Source organism: Mustela nivalis (genome assembly GCF_964662115.1).
Source record: "Mustela nivalis genome assembly, chromosome: 8".
Classification (NCBI taxonomy): Eukaryota; Metazoa; Chordata; class Mammalia; order Carnivora; family Mustelidae; genus Mustela; species Mustela nivalis.
The window spans coordinates 34,399,561-34,419,644 of NC_139027.1; the positions used below are offsets into that span (position 1 = coordinate 34,399,561).

Sequence of the window (20,084 nt, forward strand, 5' to 3'; positions counted from 1 at the left end):
ATCTATTTGATACTACACTGAGACCCTGCAAGTGGTAGTTTTTTAAAGGCATTGAGGAATCTAAAACCTCATCAAATAAGCCTCAGTTAAAACTACTGGTCTTAGGGAGCCTGGGTGGCTCAGCGGGTTAAGCCGCTGCCTTCGGCTCAGGTCATGATCCCAGGTCCCGGGATCGAGTCCCGCATGGGGCTCTCTGCTCAGCGGGGAGCCTGCTTCCTCCTCTCTCTCTCTCTGCCTGCCTCTGCCTACTTGTGATCTCTGTCTCTCAAATAAATAAATAAAATCTTTAAAAAAAAAAAAAAAAAAAAAAACTACTGGTCTTGGGGTGCTTGGGTAGTGCAGTCACTCAGGCATCTGACTTGGTGTAAGCTCAGGGTCATGAGGTAGAGCTCCACACTGGGCTCTGCTTTAGATTCTGTCATTTCCACTCTTGCTCTCTAAAATAGATCTTAACAAAAATATCTCACTGGTTTTTACAACTTTTGTTTATGATTTTATTTATTTGAAAGAAAGAGTACAGGGAGGGGTAGGGACAGGAGAGGGAGAAGCAGGCTCCATGCTGAACAAGTGCAATTCGGGGCTCCATCCTAGGACCCTGGGATCAGGGCCTGAGCAGAAAACAGATGCTTAACCTACTGAATCACTCACCTGGCCCCCACCCCACTTTTTAAAAAGATTTTATTTATTTGGTCTTACACTTTGAATGAATTTCTTAATCATGAAAGATTTTGTAATGCCACACATTAGTCGTGTGGAAAATGCTCGTTCATTGATTTAGGCAGATCTTCCAAATGACACATTTGGTCATATAGATCACCTCTGTTGATACCACCAATCTCATCAGAAGAGTCTTAAGCGTTGGGAAGATGTCAGGCTCAAGGTGGCAATATAGCTTTTCAAAAACTAATTTTTTTCTTGAGAGCTTTGTTTTTTTCATTGGCAATACCACCAGTTTCCCTTGAAGTAAAAGGCTTACTCCATCCATTTCCCAGAAAAATGTCTGCCAGATAAGCCAAGTTCACCTAACAGAATTTGCTAGTTTCTTCAAGAAGGGGCCAGGAAGACAGTTAAGCTTGCACAATGGCTTTTCGTGGAGACAGCCTTACTTCAGAGTTCGGCAGAAGGGCTTTATCCTGCTTCCTACTGTCGGCACGTTAGCTGTGTTCTTGAGGGTCAAGATTTAATGCAATTTTTAACCGACATTTCTAAATGAGTTTGCCACTGTTTGTACTGTGAAGACAAGTCAGTGATGACTGGCCACTAGAGTGGTGTGCCACTGCTTTGACTCCTGGCTCTCAGGACCACACACTGACAGCCATTGCACTAGACACTGTCCTCAGCTCTCTTTTCAAAATCTAAGGTCGTGAGTGATCTCAGTGGAAAAAAAATCAGGTGAAGGCTATAGCTTTGGGGAGGTCCTCAAGTCCAAACCCATTATGGAAGTGACTTCCAGAAGACAACGTGAATGAGGTTGAAGTGATAGCTTAAAGACTGATTCTCTACCATTCTTCATTATCATCCCCCTAAATGAGCCTTATTAGATGCCTTTTTTCTATTCACCCCCACCATGAAAATTTAATACTGGAGGTTCATTAGAGAGCCACAAATGATGGTCTCTCAGATTCCCCTCCCCCCCAAGAACTGATTTTCAGCTTCAATGAGAATGTATGCCTGTAGCCAATAATAACTCTTTTAGGGTTCACACCCTTCCGGATTTATTTTTCAGCATTTTCAGTTGCCACCACAGCATAATGGCTGGCACAGAAGATACACGAGTTTCTAAGGGAAAGCAGAAGCATGTCTCACTCTAAGCCAGCCTACATTAAAAAAATTTCCTTCTAATACTGACTGAATGTCTTAAATGTAAGAATTTACCCAGAAACCAGGAAGGCAGGACCTATTTCAGAAAAGGACTCACCATGGAATTCTTTTAAGTTGTGAATGTCCTTATGAAATAGGACTTGGGATTCAGATGACCTATTTCTATAAAGCTTCCAATTTCTGAAAACCCTAAGATGTACCCCTTCTACACAGAGGTAGGGTGATTATAAATACTTTATTCACCCCCCAAAACTGAACACTGGGCCCTCAAGCAAGCAAAACCTGTGGCATAACCACAGCCCACTGCTGTTCTATAGCTCTTTACCAAGGGCCCCATGTCAGAGGGGATGAGTGAGTGGTTCTGTGACTCTGCACTTCTCCCCAAGTCTGAATGGAAGAGAGCCAAGTTAGGTGAAGGTCAAGGGTCCTCCTCCAGCTCATCTTAGGGCTGGGAAAGTCTTAGGACATTTTCTGGGGAACTATGATTCTGTCCAAAGTCAGGGTGGCTCAGATGCCTTCTGGTCGTTGATACTTCCAGAAGGCCACCTCCCCGTCATCGCTGCAGGAGGCCAGAAGTCCCTGCTCCTTAGGGTTCCAGGCCACACAGTTGACATCCTGGGAATGGGCCTGAGGCAAGTGGGCTGTCAAGGAGAAGGTGGGCTGCTGTGGATCTGAGCTGGGATCCTCCTCGAACACACGGATGGCATCATCGCCACAAGCCGTAGCCAGGGCCCCTGTCAGCTGACACCTGGGAGGAACATGTGCACCGGTGAGTATGCAGGTGGCTCCTCCCTCCCTAACCTGGCAGATTAGGCAGAAGACATTACAGTCTTCCCGCAGCTCTTCCCAAACTGCAAGCCTCCACTTAAAGTCTATTATTGAAGAGCTTCCCTAACACAAATATCACCTCCTCATTCTTCAAGGGCTGCCATCTAGGTTAGATCTCCCCAGTCAACCCCAAAACTCCTTGACTCTGAACTGCACTTCTGTCACTTAGCACAAGCAGCTTCCCTTATCACCAAGTCATCCTTAACTATTGAGATAGTAATAGGCTGCTGAATTTTACCATACTTCCCCTAAAGTCACCTTTGTCATTGCTAAACGTTTGCTAATATAAAAGCTTATATAAGCTTAATATATAATATAAGCTTAATTTCAAGAATAAATGAATAAATCTTTCTGGATATATAAGGCTGTGTGATTACCCACCCCCACCCCCCGCCAACACAAGGCTAGTGCTGACCTCACAGCTTGTCAACTTAAAAGTAGCTATAGGCCAGGCTATAGGCCTGGGTCTCCTATGAACCTCAGGCCAGCTGGCACTAGGCCAGCATGGTAGACAGTCTATTGGATTGGAAGAAATGAGGGTAGCTGCTCCCTGTCCACGTACTCCCAGAGGTGGTAGAGAGAAGCATGGGGTTTTTTGTCCTCTCTAAAATCTCTCCAAATGGGTGGGTGTGGGGATGGAGGTCTTACCAAGCAACGTCGTAAATGGTCCTGGAGTGGAAGCCTGACAAAGTGCAGATACATTTCCAGCTGGGGTCAGAGCCGCTGCATGCCACCCCTGCACGACAGACTTCTCTTGAGCCTAAGACATGTCTGTGTCCTGGGCACCTCGGGGGCGGAGCTCCTCACCTGCCCTCCCTCACCCCCACCTTCAGTCACCAGGCCTCATTTTTGTTCCTCTGTCCCTATCCTTACTGATCTGCCTTACATACTGTGGCCAGACAGGGATTTTTACAGCAGAATTCTGAGAAGGAAAGATCCTGTTCTTTAAAAACTTTCTGCTGCAGACTAAGTCTGACCAGTTAGCCTGCCTTTTAAGGCCACCAACCAGCCCAACCAGCCACCCGACTCACCCTATCACTCCCCAAATCCTTTTTGCCCTATGCTCCATCTAAAGGAATCACAGTGCCTGATGTAAATCTAGGCTTTTGCACCTTCAATGCCTTTGCTCATGCTGCTCTGTTCTCAACCAGAAATCTCTTCTCTTATTAAATTCTTCTTGTGTTAAAATCTTACACACATTTTCCAGTTCAGATGAAATGGTTCCTCTTCCACACAGCCTTCCCTGACTCTGCCAGGACTCACTTGGGAGCCCTCTCGTGCCACATGTTCCTCTCTACTCCAATTTGCTGTGATTCACCTATGTGTCTTAGACCCTTAGTACACTGTAAACCTCAGGAGACAGGTGTCTCCTTTAGCTTTCTTACTGGCCCCTCACCTTGCTCATTGTCCGGTAGATACTGGCGCCAGATACGCACAGTACGGTCGTCACTGCAAGATGCCAAGCGCTGGCCACTGGGGTCAAAGGCTAAGCTCCACACAGTGGATTCATGGCCTTCAAGGGTGGCATAGCATACCCAATCATCTTCTTCCTCCCGGTACAGCTTCACTGTGTCATCATAGCTGGCAGAGGCTAACAGCTGAGGGGAAGGGGGGGGAAACACAGCACTTGTTTATATGGTTCAGGAAGTGCCTAGAGTTCCAAGACCTCTCCCAGCTAGGACAGTCCCAGCACTCTGTCTCTAGAAAGGGATTAATAAAGTCTTTCAGTCTCAGATAGAGATCCACAGGTGGAGGTTGAAGAGCAGAGGAAGGCTGGGTGCAGCCCTCCACACCAAAATCCCTTCCCACCAAGAAACTCCACCTCACTCTTACCTCCTGGCTTGGATGCCAAACCACATGTTTGACATCCTGTGTATGAGAGTTGAGGACACTGACACATTCATACTCATCTTCTTCATCAACTGTGGGAGGGAAAAAGAAAAGAGCCCATGAGCTGACTCCTATCAGGGACACAGAGGGGGATGTCTGTTCACTAGCTCCCAACCACATCTGGAAGGATCTAGACTCACCTTCCCAGACCCACACACTCTTATCTCGGCTGCAGGTAGCAAGGAGGTTGCCAGAAGGGGCCCAGGCCACTGACTTGACCTCATTTTCATGGCCCTCCAGAGTAGTTACACACTGCGAAAATAGAAGAAAAACAAGAATCAAGCAACTAAGACCTCCAGTGTTCTTTTCATAGGTACAGCCAAGCTAGCCCAGGTTGGCTCAGGTTCCTGAACCAGCCATGGGGAGCAAAAGGACAACAATCCTGCTCCCATCCAGCCTGGTTACCTCAAAGTCATCCTGGTTCTTTTTCCAAATGCAAGTGGTAGCATCAAAACTGGCGGAGGCCAGGTAATTGCCACAGGGAGACCAGGCCACCTTCCGCACAGTGCGCTGGTGGCCTTCAGAAAGGACAGATTTGCAGATCCAGCTCTCACCTAAAAGCAAATGACAGGTCAAGCTCTAGAGCTGGGTGCACAAGAAGGTGCAGAAGCACTATCAATGCAGTTGGATAATGGGGGTTAGTACTGTAACCAGAGCCAGAGCCAAACTGGGCTTACCTAAGCTGGGCTTAATTGGTGTATTTAACAACAGGCTTTCAGGGGCACCTGGGTGGCACAGTGGGTTAAAGTCTCTGCCTTTGGCCTAGGTCATGATCCCAGGGTCATGATTCCAGAGGATTGAGCCCTGCCTAGGGATCTTTGCTCAGCAGGGAGCCTGCTTCCACCTCTCTCTTTCTCTCTCTGCCTGCCTCTCTGCCTACTTGTGATCTCTGCCTGTCAAATAAATAAATAAAATCTTAAAAAAAAAAAAAAACAATACAGGCTTTCAGAGAGCTGTAACTAACTACTTCCTCTGCAGGAATCTAAAATCAGAGGAGTCCCTCTTCTGATTTAAAACTGTCAACGGTTCCCAAATTCCCTCAGAATAAAATTTAAACTTAACATCCTGTTGTAAATTGCTCTGGGGACTACATTCCTAACACCCTTCTCTCCTTTTCCGGCCTCAGCAACTCACAATTCCCTCAATACTTCCAGCCTATGGATGTTTTTGCTTCCAATACTTGACGACTCCTTCACCCAAAAAGTCTTTCCTAGAGTGGAAAACGTCTAACTTGAAGATGGCTTGTCCCTCCTTCCCCCAGGCCTGTAACCTCACTGCGGGTCGGCTTGCCCCAAAGGTTGCGCACTCCCTGAACCCGGCACCCACACTATGCGCAAGCTGAACCCTCTGCAGCAGGAGTCGTCCAGCGAGGCCAGGACTGACCTTCCGTGCCCCAGATGCGGACTCTACGGTCACCACCGCACGACGCCAGGAGGGTTCCCGCAGGGTTCCAGGCCAAGAACCAGCAGCGGGAGTCCGGATGCGCCGGGACACGAGCCAGCAGCACCAGCGAGTCCTTCATGGCGGCCCAGAGGAGTGTGTTGAGGAGGTGGGCAGAGGTGGTCGCGCCGACCGCGAGTTCCACGGCGCAAAAGCCCGCGACGCCCACTACAGCCTCAGACGGCCCGCGGATCCCGCTGCTTCCGCCGGAGGGCCTGGGTTGTCCTGGGAACTCGGGTGCCCGCGGCTGCGGCCGTGCTGCCCTCTGGGAGTTGTAGTCAGCTTGCCACGCCTGGCGGCAGGCACCGCGGGGCAGCCTCGAACTACCAGTCCCGTGAGGCCCTGCGCAGGGAACCGGGGGCGCGCCCAGGCTGTGACGCGCGCGGGGGACGGGGCGGGGTGCCGGAGGAGGCGGAGGCAGAGGTGGAGGAAGCCGGAAGTGGATCGGGCCCGGGTCGGTCCGGGCGTTGCGGGTTTAGGGCCTGGGATCGCTTTGCCCCAGGCAGCTGCAGAGCCCGTGACGGAACGGAGCGGCGCCATACCGGCCTTGAGGCCTGCTGACCGGTGAGGAACAGGGGTCGGTGTGGTGGAGGGTCGTTTCTGGCCACAGGTCGCAGCCTGAGCACTGTTCCCAGATCCCGGATCCCCGATCCCAGCGGCCCAGTCTGGTTCTCGACCCCTCGGCACTCTCTGGCCGAGACCCCAGAGCCGGGTGTCTCTCGCATGGGTAACCGATACCCACGCCCCAACTCCGGTCTGCCCAGATCCCGACCGGCTCGCAGTCCTCTCCGGGTCCCTGTTCCGCACCTCCGCAGCCCCATTCCAGAGACCCCGTCCCCGCCCCCCACCCCCCACTCCCTGCAGCCCTCCTGTCTGTGCTTGGCCCCAGGTCCCACCCCCTATCCTCCCGTGTTGGCCCTAACACCGCTGTGCCGGCCTCCCCTTCTGTGAACCCAGCGTCTTGCTCTCCTCCCCGGGACAGGCAGGCTCAGCGCGCCCTGCGGAGGTCCGCGGTGATCAGCAGCGACCTCGGAGCGACGGCGGGCGGCCCCGGGCATGTACGCCCCCGGAGGCGCAGGGCTGCCGGGCGGGCGCCGGCGGAGGAGCCCGGGAGGCAGCGCTCTGCCCAAGCAGCCGGAGCGTAGCCTGGCCTCGGCTCTGCCGGGTGCCCTGTCCATCACGGCGCTGTGCACTGCCCTCGCCGAGCCTGCCTGGCTGCACATCCACGGTGGCACCTGTTCCCGCCAGGAGCTGGGGGTCTCCGACGTGCTGGGCTACGTGCACCCGGACCTGCTGAAAGGTGAGGGCGCTGCGCGCCGGCCCTCTTCTTTCTGAGTGGTAGAGCCTCTTTGGCTGAGAGCTGAATGTGGTGCGGGCTGGAGCAGAGATAGCCAGGGGCAGGCACTTGGCTTGAAGGAAGCAGCCCCATTCCTGCCTAGTGTTCATGCCCACCAGGTGGCTCTGTTTGGGGTCTGGCCCCTCATTAATTCTGATGTTATTCAGCCAGGCACCTACTTCTCACGCCGTGCTAATCTGGACTGCTGCTATTTTCGGATTCTGCCGGCGGAAGGGCGCTGTGTATTGAGAACAGATAAGGGTGCTAGGCATCACAATTAGCTGCCCCCTTCTAAGGAACCCATGGGATATGGGAAGGTTTTTTGGGGCAGCCTGTTGAAGGGAGAAAAGGAACTTTTTTTTTTTTAATGTGGCAGGATTTTGAAAGATATTTTGGAGTTCTGCTATAATGGAATTTTTGCTAGAGAAAAAGGAGTCTATGGCATTTCCCATAACCAGAAGTCAGTTTTGTTGCCACTCTCAGTAAAAACAATTGGAATTTGACTCTTGGAACCTTTACAAATGGTCTTGACTGAGGTAAGGTTGCTTTGTTCATCATCCTGCTTCCTAGCTAGGCAGGCAGAGCAAAGGAGAAAGGGACTGTGCTCTTTACTGGGCACAGAAGAGACCAATGTGGGGGTGGGAGTGGGGGGCTGTTCCAGGGAGCCCCATAGGTCATCCTGCCTAGCCCTGTCTCCAGTAATGAGAGTAAAGGCTGTGTGAGGGCAGGACTGCACTTGCCTGGTGTCTACCCAAAAAATGGTCAGAGGACCCCAAGAAGCCTTTAGTAACAGCATAGTTCATCACCCCCAAGGTCTTTTGAACCATTTGTGAAGGTCTTCATATTTTCCTCTCTGGACCACTCCCTGGGGCTATGATACATTCCAGATGTTCATTACCCCATGTATCAGAAGCATTAAATATCTTCACCTTGCCTCTTTAAGGATTCAGGCCCTGGGATTTGGTGAAAAGGTCAAATTCCCTTCTGTGCTGTGACTTACATACCACTTCTGCAGGTCTAATCTGAAAAGCCGTAACCTTGTAGCCTAGTGTTGCCTTTCTCCAAGAGTTCTCTTGCTGTTTTGCATCTCTGAGTTTTTAAGGCTTTAGCTAAGTTTTGTAGAGAACAGGATGGGAATGTCTGGTTTATTTCCAGATTTCACCATGATGATGGTCTATGCTGGTTTGGCTCATTAAGACCCAAGTTATACACACGATGATGGAGGCCTCAAGACATGCAGCTTTTGTCTGGCCTATAGCTGGTGGCAGAAAGGCCATCAAGCTGGTTTGGAGTCTGGATGGTTCTTCCCTCAGCATGGTACCTTCTTTGGAGCACAACTGCTGCCTTTCCACCACTCCAATCAGGTCTTTGCCATCGATTCCCTGCTGTTCCAGGGTTTTGGGGATGTAGTATCTCCCACAAGCCAGGAGAGAGTTTATGATGCTTCTTCTCCCTTTCAAATCATTCCTTGGGAGGCTCACCAAGTTCGTATGATGGAGGGGGTGGCACTCTGATCCTTGTTTTCAGAGGTCAAGGAAGCTTGGCTCAGACATGAAGTGATCTCTCCAGGGCCTCAGAGCTGGGGGCACAGCTGCATTGACTCCAGTGCAAAATGATGCTGTCTTGTGTGTGTGCGCATCTTAACCTTTGCTTGACTTCTGTGTCATCGAGAATGACCTCCCGTCTACTCCACTTTGGAGTGCACCCTTGTCAAAGGCATTGAAAAATAAAAATAAATTCTTGATGCAGGTTCTCCTTTGTTTACATACATATTTGCCCTTTTTAAGAAGTTTTGAAAGCCAGATTTTGTCTTTTATAAAGCATGCTGCCTTAATCTTTACATTACATTTACTCATGTGTTTAGGGATCTTAACCCGTGGATAGTTTTTTGCTTATGTGGTTCTTTTAAGATTTTTCTTTTTATTGGGGGGGCGCAGGGGGAGAGGAACAAGCAGGCTCCACACTGAGCGTGGAGCCTAACATGGGGTTTGGACCCACAACCCCGAGGTCGTGACCTGAGCCAAAACCAAGAGTCAGACGCTCAACCACGCAGGCGCCCCAACCCGTGGATAGTTTGAACCTGCTTTTCTGTGGCCATTTTCTTGGCTGTTATAAGCTAGGAGCACACGGGTGTCCATTTATAAGAGAGGGGACCATGGTACCTCATGAACCATCACAGAAGAAGGCAAGGAATTAGGAGGGCCCAATTGCTTCTTCTTCCTTTACTCTGTACCTGTTGGGTTTTTGCTTACCCAGTGGGCCTTTAGACACGGGCTATCCTATGGGATTTTGTTGATCCTTAGGGTCTAACCCTTGTCCTAACATGGAAGCCTGGGATATTCTCTATCTTGGGAGGGAACGGAGCTTTGGGGCACAGATGTGATGGCAGTAGATGCTACCAGAGGGAAAACAGGCCTTATCAGGTCTGTGCAGGGGAAGGAGGATGGGCAGGGCTGGCAGGCCTCGGAGCAGTCCCTTCCTGTTTCTCAGCCCCCTGCCCAAGTGCCAGGCATTGTGCTAGGCACACACCATGTCTGGCTTTAGTTTCTCCTAAGTGTCTTTATTGGATAGGTGCTGCCTCACTTCCAGTTCACAGAAGTTGCAGGCTCAGGGAGGTCGGGTACCACGGGCTTGGAGGCACAGAGCTGGTGTTCGTGCTGTGGACCCCACTCTTCCCATCGCACCTGAGCACACTCTAGGTTTCTTTTTCCTTCCATCAGAGTTGTCCAAGGCTTCTTATTTCCCGATTCTAGTGGAGTTTTTCTCACAAGTCCCGCCGAAGCTGTGGTTCTTATCCATCATTGCCTCAACATTCTGGCTCAAGTCAGTGAGCCTGAGGCAAAGCCACTCATGCTCCCGCTGTCATTTGCAGATCTCCAAAAGGCTTTATCCAATGCTGGCCGGCTGAACAGATTTGGTCCTGAATCCTTCTGCTCCCCAGGGGGTGCCTGCTTCTCACACAGCTCCTCGACAGGCCCAAGTCCAGAGATTTGCTCAGACTGCTGGTGGCCCCAAGCAAGGGCGGGGTGGGGGGCACAGATAATCATTCCTTCTGAGCCCCAACCCTCTCTATTGAGTGTGGCCAGCAAAGGGCAGCTCTGACAACAACTTCAGGAAGCATCTTTGGAGAATGAGGAAGTTTGGGGGGTTGAAGTCAGTGAATCACAGTTGACAACAAGCCACTGGAAATGCAGGGCCCTATCAGGAAGGGCCAGTGCGCCTGCTGGGTGGTGACTAATGCAGCTGGCACTTCTGATGCCTGCCTGGCCGTGGGGGCCTGTCCCCAGAGGCAGCTCTGCTAGAAGCTCGTATCTGGTGATACCCAGCCAGGCACTAGAGGGCCCTGCTGGAGTCCTGTGTTAGAAACCTGTTTGGAAGCCCAAAAGTCACAGTGGGCTATGCAGGTGGGATGGCTGAGCTGAGTGCAGAGAATGATACGGGCCCCGGGGAAGGGTCTCTAACTCCCAGGGACTCCAGTGAAGGCCGAAGGGAGGGAAGATGAGGCAGAAGAATGGTACTGTCCAGACGCCACTTTATTCTTCCTGCCTGTAATGGGAGCAATGGGCAGGTAGATGGGAAGTGCCAGGGCCTTCAAAACAGATCCAACCCAGTGACTCACCAGTGACCTTGGACAAAGTCAATTCCTTGGGATCCTATTACACAGCAGCTGCCTTCTTCTCTGGTGACTGGAGGGGACAGTCAGCAATAATTACCAAAATAAATAGCACGACGGGAGAATGGGCTGTGTTCTCTGTCTTACCAGAGTGTATACACTGCACCACTTGTTTGAAATTGGGACCCTGCTCGGTGTGCCATTTCTCTCCACAAATAAAATCATACGTATATCACCCTTGGGGATTTTGCTTCCCCGGAGCAGCCCTCGAGGCGCTGGGCATTCATTGCTCCCCCTGCCAGACATCAGTCTGGGAAACAGACATGGGAGATCCTGACCCGAGGAGAGTCAGAGCTAGGTTCCGAGTGTGTCTGGGGTAACTCCACCTGGCTTCTCCGTGTGCTCTGAGACCCTCCGATGAGAAGCTGCCTGGGATGCGAGGCAGACCCCTGGTGTATCTGTAAGCATCACTCCAAGGGAAGTTTACGTTCGGCTTCCCCACCAAACCTAAGGGTTCACTCACGGCTTTGGAGTGGAGAAGGCAGTCATGTTGAAACAAAACCCATTTGAATTTTGGGTCAGAGGCTCTGTATCTGCATCATATCATTATGATGGCCGGGCAGAACCTTAGTCTGGCTTTAGTAGGCTCTTGCCCTGGCCCACACTGGCTGATGTGTGCTGACAAAGTACCAGTGGAAGGAGGAAAGGCATACCAGGGACGACGCCGTGGCGGCCCAGCTGTATGGCCCCGTGCCGAGGGAGTAGGCTGGTGGCAGGCCCCACAGGCTCGTTCCTGGCATGGCGTGAGGCGACTAGCAGCACAGCCCTGTGTATGGGGAGCAGGTGTTATAGCTTTCACTGGGTGCATGAGGGCAGCTAAGTGACTTGTTGGAGCTAACACAGTCTGTGGTCCGTCTAGGATTTGGTGCCACGTCTGGTGCCTTTCCGGTGTCCCTGCTGCTTCTAAGAGCCAGGCTCTCATGGCTGCAGAAGCCTAGACCACATCAAGCAGATATTGCCCAGTAACTGCCAGTGTAAGCACTCTTCATGGCTTCATGAGCCAAAACTTTTCCTGCCTAGAAGAGGTTTCATGCTTCCAGCTGTTCCCCTAGTGAGCTCAGCAGCTGCTGGCTCTGGCGGTGACTCTAACAGCATTCCTTTTAGGTTTGGAACCTCCATTCAAAGACTGCCCTTTAGGGTTAGATTAATTATGTCCATCAGGGAAAAATGAAACTGCTAACTCTGGTGCTTGGTGTTTCCGAGCATCATGGTGCAAGGGAGCCTAATGCAGGTTTGGGGTCTTAACTCCATCTACTGTGTGACCTGGAGGAGGTCACGTAACCTCCTGGAGCCTCTGAGTTCTTCAAGCTGTGTGATGAATCCCCCGGAGTGCAGGGAGGCTTAACCAAAATAACATCTTTTTTTTTTAAGTCGGCTCCATGCCCATTGTGGGGCTTGAACTCATGACCCTGAGATAAAGAGTCACACACTCTATTGACTGAGCCAGGCTGACACCCCAACTAGAAACTTTGACCTCTCTGGTGCACAGAGTGGTACACCAGAAACAACCAACAATGTTTGTCTCTTGGGAGGAGCAGTTGGACATTAGGAAAGGGAGGAATATCTTCCCTGAATCTTCTTATCATGTGCAAGTTTTCCTTATTATTTAAATAAGAGTATTACGAAACATAAGACATGGGAGTGTACATAATAAATGTATATATTTTTAAGATTTTATCTATTTATTTGAGAGAGAGAATGAGAGAGCATGAGAAGAAGGAGGGTCAGAGGGAGAAGCAGACTCCTTGCCAAGCAGGAAGCCCGGTGTGGGACTCGATCCCGGGACTCCAGGATCATGACCTGAGCTGAAGGCAGTCACTTAACCAACTGAGCCACCCAGGCACCCAATAAATGTACATTTTTAAGGATGGTAATAAAATGGACATCCTGTACTTCCTCTGCAGCTGAAGAAAGTGTCTGAATTCAGCCCTGGTGTATTTCTTTCTTCAGTGAAAACTAACTGTTGGGTGCCTGGAAGGTGCAGCCAGTTGACCTCTTACTGTTGGTTTTGGCTCAGGTTGAGAGTTCAGGGACTGAGATCGGCCCCACATCAGACTACACACTCAGTGCACCGTCTGCTTGGGAGTCTCTCTCCCTCTGGCCCTCTCTCACCTGCACTTGTGCATGTGCTCGCTCGCTTTCATGAATAAATAAGTCTTTGGGGAAGAAAAGTAATGGCTCAAGTTGAGTTGATTTTTAAGAACCACAATTAAAGCACCACTCGGAGTACCTGGCCACATTAAGGAACGCTGCTGGAATCAGAACAGAGCCTGCTGAGCTCGGAGCGTGATGTGAGCCCTGCCGCTCTCAGGTTATTCTCGGAAGTCCTAGAACACTGGTCCTGCCCCATCCCTGCTGCCTGCTGAGTGGAGCCCGATAGGAGCTATCTCAGAGAGCTTTTAAAGATACACCAATAGGGACGCCTGGGTGGCTCAGTTGGTTAAGCAGCTGCCTTCGGCTCAGGTCATGATCCCAGCGTCCTGGGATCGAGTTCCACATCGGGCTCCTTGCTCAGCAGGGAGCCTGCTTCTCCCTCTGCCTCTGCCTGCCATTCTGTCTGCCTGTGCTCGCTCTCTCCCCCTCTCTCTCTGATAAATAAATAAAATCTTAAAAAAAAAAAAAAAAAAAAAAAAAAAGATACACCAATAAAGGCAGGAAATAGCGTCTGCCTCTGGGAGCTTTGCTTGCAGAGAGGCCCTTGGGTTTCTAGGCTCCTTCAGGCCAGCTGTCTTAGGCTCCGCAGGGCTGGGTTAAGTGAAGGCTAGCCCCTGCTGCTGGCCAATCTTACACAAAGGAAACCTCTTGGCCGCAGACAGTTTCCCAGGCTGGAATACTGGGCCCCAGACAGATGGTTAGCTGACAGGAGAGTAGCGGATAATTCTGGGGCAGCTTAATGGAAGATCTGTAGCCATAACAAGGCTCAGGAGTCCCGTGTGGGCTAAGCCAGCATCTGCCTGGTGAATTCTGAGCCTGAGGCAGGGAGTGTGTGCTGTCACAAAGGCACAGAGTCTCTTGATACCTGGTCTGGTTCTTCAGTATGGGAGGCCAGACTCTCTACCCAAGACCCAGGGATGTCAGTGTCTGTTGGTTTGAGTCTGCCTTGTGGGGGTCAGGTCCCCTTCCAGGTTCTTGGACTTCAAAGCAACAGTCTACCTTCCTCTAGGTTCAGGATCAGTGTTTCTGGGAATGTAGGGCTTGGCCCCACAGCTGCTTGTTGTGATCCCACAGCCTTTCCGCCTGAGATCAGGACCCAGGAAAAGAGCCTATGGTCTAAGTATTGCCAGCCGTTTCCAAATTGTCCCAAATTAGCTGACAATCCATGGCCTAAATGAAAGAAGAACTTGCCCACCGCTAGACTAGAGGAAAGAGAGGAAGTTGAGGCCCATTTCTCTTTATCAAAGCTTAAAATGGTTTCTTTTTGGATCAGCCTTTATTCTGTGTGTTTCTGGGAGCACTCGTTCACATAGATACAAAACTAAATAGATATAAAACTGGACTGACAGTGTTGTCTAGATCAATTTTCTTTTTTTAAAAAGGTGTTAAGTCTTAGAAGTTCACTTTATGTGTCTGGTATATGGTTGTCATCCTGGGACCTCCCTTCTCCTTGACCCCAGGGACACTCTAAATGTCGGGTCTCCTGTTTGAGCACCTTTTTTTTCTTGGTTCACTCCTTCATTGTGGTGGGGCAAGAGCATGCACCCGTCAATGGCTTCACCCTCATTTTAGAAGGTGTCAGTTTTGGAGTCTGTCAGGCTTTTGTGGTATAAACTAGTCTCTTCTTAGCTTTTCACACTTCTGGCTTAGACTTGAGCTAATCTAGTCCTTTAAGTCCATTCTAAGTAGGTCCAACTCTTTAATTTCCGGTTCCCAGAATTTTGTTTTGACCCTTTCTTCTTTGTGAGGGTTTATGCCTTAAAATTTCCTTCTTTTGTTTTAGTAGGGTGCAGGGAGGAAGCAGAAATAAATGTGAAAGTCTGGTCTGCCATCTTTCCTAATTTATTCAGTACTTTTAATTCTGTGTTTCTCTAAACCGCTTCAGTGTCTTTCAAGGGACTGAATGAGTGACTGGATAGACAGTGTTAATCGGCCTCTGAGGCTGTCTCGGCTCAGAACTCAGTGGGCTTTTCCTGCCAGTCTAAAGCACGCTTTAGCAGAATGGGCTGACATGTCAGGCTAATTGTCAGGGTCTTTACAAATGGTTAGCAGAGTGTGGCAAGTACAAGGAAGTGGAGCCCTGCACTTAGCGTGATTTTGTTGGAAAGGGAAGAAGGACTTGAGGCACAGGGGAGCCTGTCTGCAGTTCCTCTCCTCTGCAGACTGGCTGGGAGCAGGAGCAGGAGCAGGAGCTGAGACGTGCCCCTCGCCATACTCCGCTGATTCCCCAGGATTGGGGCGGGGGTGGCGGGGGGTGGGAGACACAAGCTCTTCCCAGCAGGAGGACTTTGGGAGGACGTGGGGCCCTGATGATTTGGTTCTTGCCCTACAGATTTCTGCATGAATCCCCAGACGGTACTGCTCCTGCGGGTCATTGCCGCCTTCTGTTTCCTGGGCATCCTGTGTAGTCTCTCCGCATTCCTCCTTGATGTCTTTGGGCCCAAGCATCCAGCCCTGAAGATCACCCGTCGCTATGCCTTCGCCCACATCCTCACAGGTAAGCATGGGCCTGCTCGCCGTGGGGAAGGAACTGCCATGGGGCGGAGGCGCCCGTCTGGAGTTGCAGGTGGGGACGAATAGGCTTCTGTGAGTAGATACCATTCCAGATGCTTCTTTCAGCTCTAGCCTTTCACAAAGCAATGGACTGTGATAGCGACTTGCTGCTTGCGTTTGCATGTATGCCTGCCAGGACCACAAACCCACTCAGCCCAGCTGTAGAAGGGGACCATCATTAGTATTCTGCAAGAAATCTCAGTGCTAAGAACTGGAGCTAAAGCTCAGTGGGGCTTATGGGGCCCACAACGAGCAGGGAGGGAACCAGGGTGTCTCACTGTGTCTCCCCGGGAATGCATGGTCTCATCAGACTTCTTTTGGCTCGTCTGCACGCCACCTTTCTCTGCTTCGATGCAGCTTCTCTTCTCCCTCCTGACTGGGCTGCTGTGTTAATTTTGACTTGTGATGGTGCCGACTCCGGCCCCCCAACTGCATGACCCAGTCTATCCCTTTCAAGCACCCAGTGACTTCTAGCAGCCTGGTATCCCAATTCCAAATTCTGGAAACAGAAAGACTCTGGCCCAGAAGCAGTCAGGCGTCTGGCCCCAGCCCCCATCCCCATCCCTGTCCCCGCCGGAGAATCCCATGGCCAAGAAAGCTCCCCGTCACAGGGTCTGGGAGCAGGCAAGTTCTCTGTGAATGGGGTTTGGGGAGAGGCTCAGTTGGTTCTTGAAGCATCCTGACTGCAAGATGCCTCCTAACTTCCCTTCTCTGCTGTCTCTCTGTCTCCCAGTCCTGCAGTGTGCCACCGTCATCGGCTTTTCCTACTGGGCTTCCGAACTCATCCTGGCCCAGCAGCAGCAACATAAGAAGTACCATGGGTCCCAGGTCTATGTCACCTTTGCTGTTAGTTTCTACCTGGTAGCAGGAGCTGGTGGGGCCTCAATCCTGGCCACGGCAGCCAACCTCCTGCGCCACTACCCCACTGAGGAGGAGGAGCAGGCCTTGGAGCTGCTGTCCGAGATGGAGGAGAACGAGCCCTATCCAGCAGAGTATGAGGTCATCAACCAATTCCAGCCACCCCCGGCCTACACACCCTAATGCTGGCCCAGGGCTTTCTTCTGCAGCAGCCCCTCCCCACTCTGCAGCGCCTCTCAAACCCAGAGGAGCTCCTCTCCCCAGCAGGCCTCACTGGTAGGATCCTGACCATTTCACCAAACCTTCCCAGGAGAGACTCTGCCTTTAGGGTGGTTCATGTATCCCTGCTCTCGAAACCTGGGATTCACAGATTTTTTATATAATGCACTGTTTCCCCTCTTGTCACCTTCCTGTCCCTTTGTGGTCACTAGCCATTACCAGCCAGGGATGGTCATACAAGTTTTCTCCCTTCATGGGCCATAGCTTTGAAACTGGGACTTTCCCTGGGGAGCTGCTGATGGTGGGGACTTACAGATAGAAGTGTCAGCAGGCCCAAAGGGAAAGGGGGACTGGGCCCTGTAGGCTCATTTCGTAACAGTCAGTGTTTGTCCCACCACTATAGCCCTGGACTGATCCCCACCCCCAATTCCTACTTGGAGTGCTGCAGCCCCGGGCCGCTCGCTCCGTGGAATTCTCTGCACTTTAGTCTTTGGACTTCCCATCACACATCTTCTGGTTTTCTGGGAAGAAGGAATTGCTGTCAGGAAGCTGAGCCTGCGCTCTTCCACCCTGCCCTTGAGTGGGCGGCTGGAGCCCAGGCAGGGAGCGCAGCAGCTGGCATGGGCCTGAGGCCCCCTGGTGCCCATAAAGGATCAGAGTAAGGGCGGGCCACGTCTCCCTAGCCCCTTCACCTTTTAAAATGTGAGTGGTTTTAAAAGGAAAAAGCAGAACCAATCAACAGCAACAATACTCTTTTTAAACTAGCGACAAGCCTGTTGTCGTTTTTTCAGACATTTTATCCCATTCCTTTTGGCTCAGCACTGTTTTGAGCCACGGCTTCCCCCAGGCAGCTCTTCCCCGAACCTCTTCCAGCAGAATGCAGCCTCTTCCCTTGCCTCCTCCCCCACAGCGACCCGGCTCCCTGGACCCTTCCTGTGGAACCCAGTGCCCTGTCGGCCCCGGCCCTGAGGGCTGAGGACTGTGGCCTGGCTGGCTGGCCAGCGTGGTGCTCCTCAGGACTGTGGCACTGAGATGTAACCTGGCCTCCGTGCAGGAACAGGGGCCATAGCAGGGCATGAAACCCGCCATGCGCCACATAAGAACCGCAACCAGTGGGGTCCCGTTGCGTGAGGTGCCAGAAGCAGCCCTTCAGAGCAGCAGACCTGGCTGTGTCCTTCAGGCTCAGTGTGTCCCCTAGACTGTGATTTGGGGCAACAGCTTGCTGCATGCCCCTTTTCTCTTCTTGAATGTACTCTGGTCTTGCCGTGCGCTCCCGGCTCTTTCTTGCCCGGCCATCATTCTGTCCCGTCTGCCACACAAGGCTCTGGGTCTGGCTGAATGCTGGGCCTGGAGATCTGGGGCACAAAGTGGGAGAAACTTGAGAGACCTTCAACGTGGATCCAGATGGCCAAGCTCTTTGAAATCAGTGTCCGGTGCTGAGCTGAAAAGCAGATTGGATCCCAGTTTCCTTTCACAGGCAATAGACAGAGCAAGACTGGAGAGTGGATACCACTGTCAAATTGTGGCTAGAAAGGGACTCTCTTGTCCCTTGTCCTTCTTCAGCGAGTTTGCCTGGGGATGTCTGGACAGATACCTGTGTGGGAGGTGAAGACCATGTCTGTGCATGAGTGAGCAGCTGCCTGGAGTTCACTCTGATGCCAAAGTGTGTCCCAGGGTGACTCTCACTCTTCCAGACTCTTCCCTTAGGCAAGAAAGACTGCAGTATGATACCTGAGCACAAAACCAAGGAGCTAAATTAAGTCTTATGTCTTTCTGTAAAGTCCAAGTTTGCCTTTGGCAGATCTCCAGGGTGTGGCCAGCTCTCTCTGACCATGAGGGTCTAAGCAGGCAGAACAAGAGAGTGGGCACCAAACACGCATGCCAAAGTGACTAGTCATCTCGTGAGGACCTAGACATGACCCTGTGGACCATTCCACGTGACTCGGAACCCACTTTTTATTAGCTTCCCCACACCTCTGGCCTTTCTCTTTTCCCCTGCCATCCTGACATGGATAGTTTGTCATATAAATTCCCCTGGTTGTGTTTTTTTTTTTTTTCTAGAAAAGAAATTAAAAAGCAAAACAAAACAAAAAACAAATTACAAATAAGAATGTAAATGCCAGTGGCTCCCTGTCATTTTTCTGTCACAATTTCCCTGACTTGGTTTGTTCCCTTGCTCCTAGAAAAGCAGGAGAAATTTATGATTAAGTGTGTAATTAAAAAAAAAAATGGGGAGGGAATGCTTGCATGTGTTTATTCAAATGCAAGGCATTTTTCCTTTTAAGACCCTCCTAATCCTGACAACTTCTGCACCAGGGTCCCAAGGCTAGGAGCAGTAGAGACCTCCAGCCCAAGTCCCTGACTTCAAACCCTGAGCTCTTCTCTGTAGCTGCTCGTTAGTGGCAGAAGAGAAAGCTGCTTCTGAACTCCAACCATTGTGTGGGAAGAAACAGACTTTTTCAGAGCTAGGACTTGTGGAAGGAGCTGCACTTTCTTTTGAAACCACAGGGAATGGTCACTTCCAGGGAGAGGCATGTGAATGGAGACAGTTCTGGGAGTGTACCTTGTGGAAGAGCTCTACAGTATCCATGCCTCACACGGTTACCCACTTTCCCTTCATTCAGCCGACACTCTGGGCCCCAGATGGACATCGCAGTAAAAGAGCTTCAGGCTGCCTTTGAGGAGCACCCCGTTCAGATGTTCTTTTTTTATTCCTTGGGAGAGTATACATACTTACTGAGAGCTAGGAATGTGTTCTCTCTCCTTTCATTTCAGATATTTACGAATGGTGCCTTGCATTATATACAAGGTACTGTTGGGCACTACAAGAAGAAACATGAGGACCAATGGGCCTGTCTCCAAGGCTTTTATATTCTTAGTTCAGGAGATAGACTTGTTCACAAAAAGGCAGTGAAGTAAGTGGTCTAATGGACAGTCGGGGAAAGTGTGCCAAGAAGGGAGGCTGGTTGTGACTTGAGCAATTATGAAAGGCTTCCTGGAGGAGGAAGCTTGAGTCAGGCCTGCAGTGAGGGTTTGGAGGTAGGGTGTGGGGAACTCCCACCAAGGGGATAGCAAGAGCAGAAGCACAACTGAAGGCCAGGATGTGAGAGAAGAGGTTAGAAAGGTGAGAGGGGCCCATTTAAGGCACTCTAAGAAGTGGGGAGTCCTGGACAGGTTTTGAGAAGAGGAAGGAGAGACCCAGGTTTATTTTAATGACTGGTGGCAGTGTGGAGGAGGCTCAGCCTTATACTAAGTGGAAGAGTCAGAGGGTATGGGAAACAGGAAGTGGTGTGGGGCCTGGAAGCGGGCAGA

The 20,084-nt window shown here is 51.1% G+C and overlaps 2 protein-coding genes across 3 annotated transcripts; one reads left to right on the top strand and one right to left on the bottom strand.

Annotated features, from left to right (window-relative positions):
• Nucleotides 1-470: 470 nt before the first annotated feature.
• CIAO1 (cytosolic iron-sulfur assembly component 1) lies at nucleotides 471-6,268 on the bottom strand. 2 transcript variants are annotated; one of them, XR_014314833.1, is made up of 8 exons: nucleotides 5,923-6,268; nucleotides 4,945-5,093; nucleotides 4,680-4,791; nucleotides 4,483-4,571; nucleotides 4,046-4,247; nucleotides 3,298-3,385; nucleotides 947-2,569; nucleotides 471-914 (listed from the first exon to the last, which is right to left on the bottom strand). XR_014314833.1 is itself a non-coding variant. In XM_082743306.1 (7 exons), the coding sequence occupies exons 1-7, from the start codon at nucleotides 6,059-6,061 to the stop codon at nucleotides 2,329-2,331; spliced, it is 1,020 nt and encodes a 339-aa protein (XP_082599432.1). In that variant the 5' UTR covers nucleotides 6,062-6,268; the 3' UTR covers nucleotides 471-2,328. The 2 variants fall into 2 exon arrangements, 1 of the variants encoding a protein (XP_082599432.1); XM_082743306.1 differs by having other exon boundaries at nucleotides 471-2,569.
• A 91-nt stretch (nucleotides 6,269-6,359) lies between these two features.
• TMEM127 (transmembrane protein 127) lies at nucleotides 6,360-18,894 on the top strand. Its single transcript, XM_082743323.1, has 4 exons — nucleotides 6,360-6,543; nucleotides 6,962-7,279; nucleotides 15,475-15,639; nucleotides 16,429-18,894. Exons 2-4 carry the CDS (start codon nucleotides 7,036-7,038, stop codon nucleotides 16,734-16,736), a joined length of 717 nt encoding a protein of 238 aa, XP_082599449.1. The 5' UTR covers nucleotides 6,360-6,543; nucleotides 6,962-7,035; the 3' UTR covers nucleotides 16,737-18,894.
• Nucleotides 18,895-20,084: the final 1,190 nt, after the last annotated feature.

Excerpts from the sequence above, each read along its gene's own strand:
- CIAO1 (XM_082743306.1), bottom strand. The coding sequence starts at position 6,061 with ATGAAGGACTCGCTGGTGCTGCTGGCTCGTGTCCCGGCGCATCCGGAC. Across the intron at positions 5,094-5,922 it reads CCGCATCTGGGGCACGGAAG|GTGAGAGCTGGATCTGCAAA; the intron begins GTCAGTCCTGGC and ends ATTTGCTTTTAG. Across the intron at positions 3,386-4,045 it reads TCTACCGGACAATGAGCAAG|GGGTGGCATGCAGCGGCTCT; the intron begins GTGAGGGGCCAG and ends TCTGTCGTGCAG.
- TMEM127 (XM_082743323.1), top strand. The coding sequence starts at position 7,036 with ATGTACGCCCCCGGAGGCGCAGGGCTGCCGGGCGGGCGCCGGCGGAGG. Across the intron at positions 7,280-15,474 it reads GCACCCGGACCTGCTGAAAG|ATTTCTGCATGAATCCCCAG; the intron begins GTGAGGGCGCTG and ends CTTGCCCTACAG. Across the intron at positions 15,640-16,428 it reads CTTCGCCCACATCCTCACAG|TCCTGCAGTGTGCCACCGTC; the intron begins GTAAGCATGGGC and ends TCTGTCTCCCAG.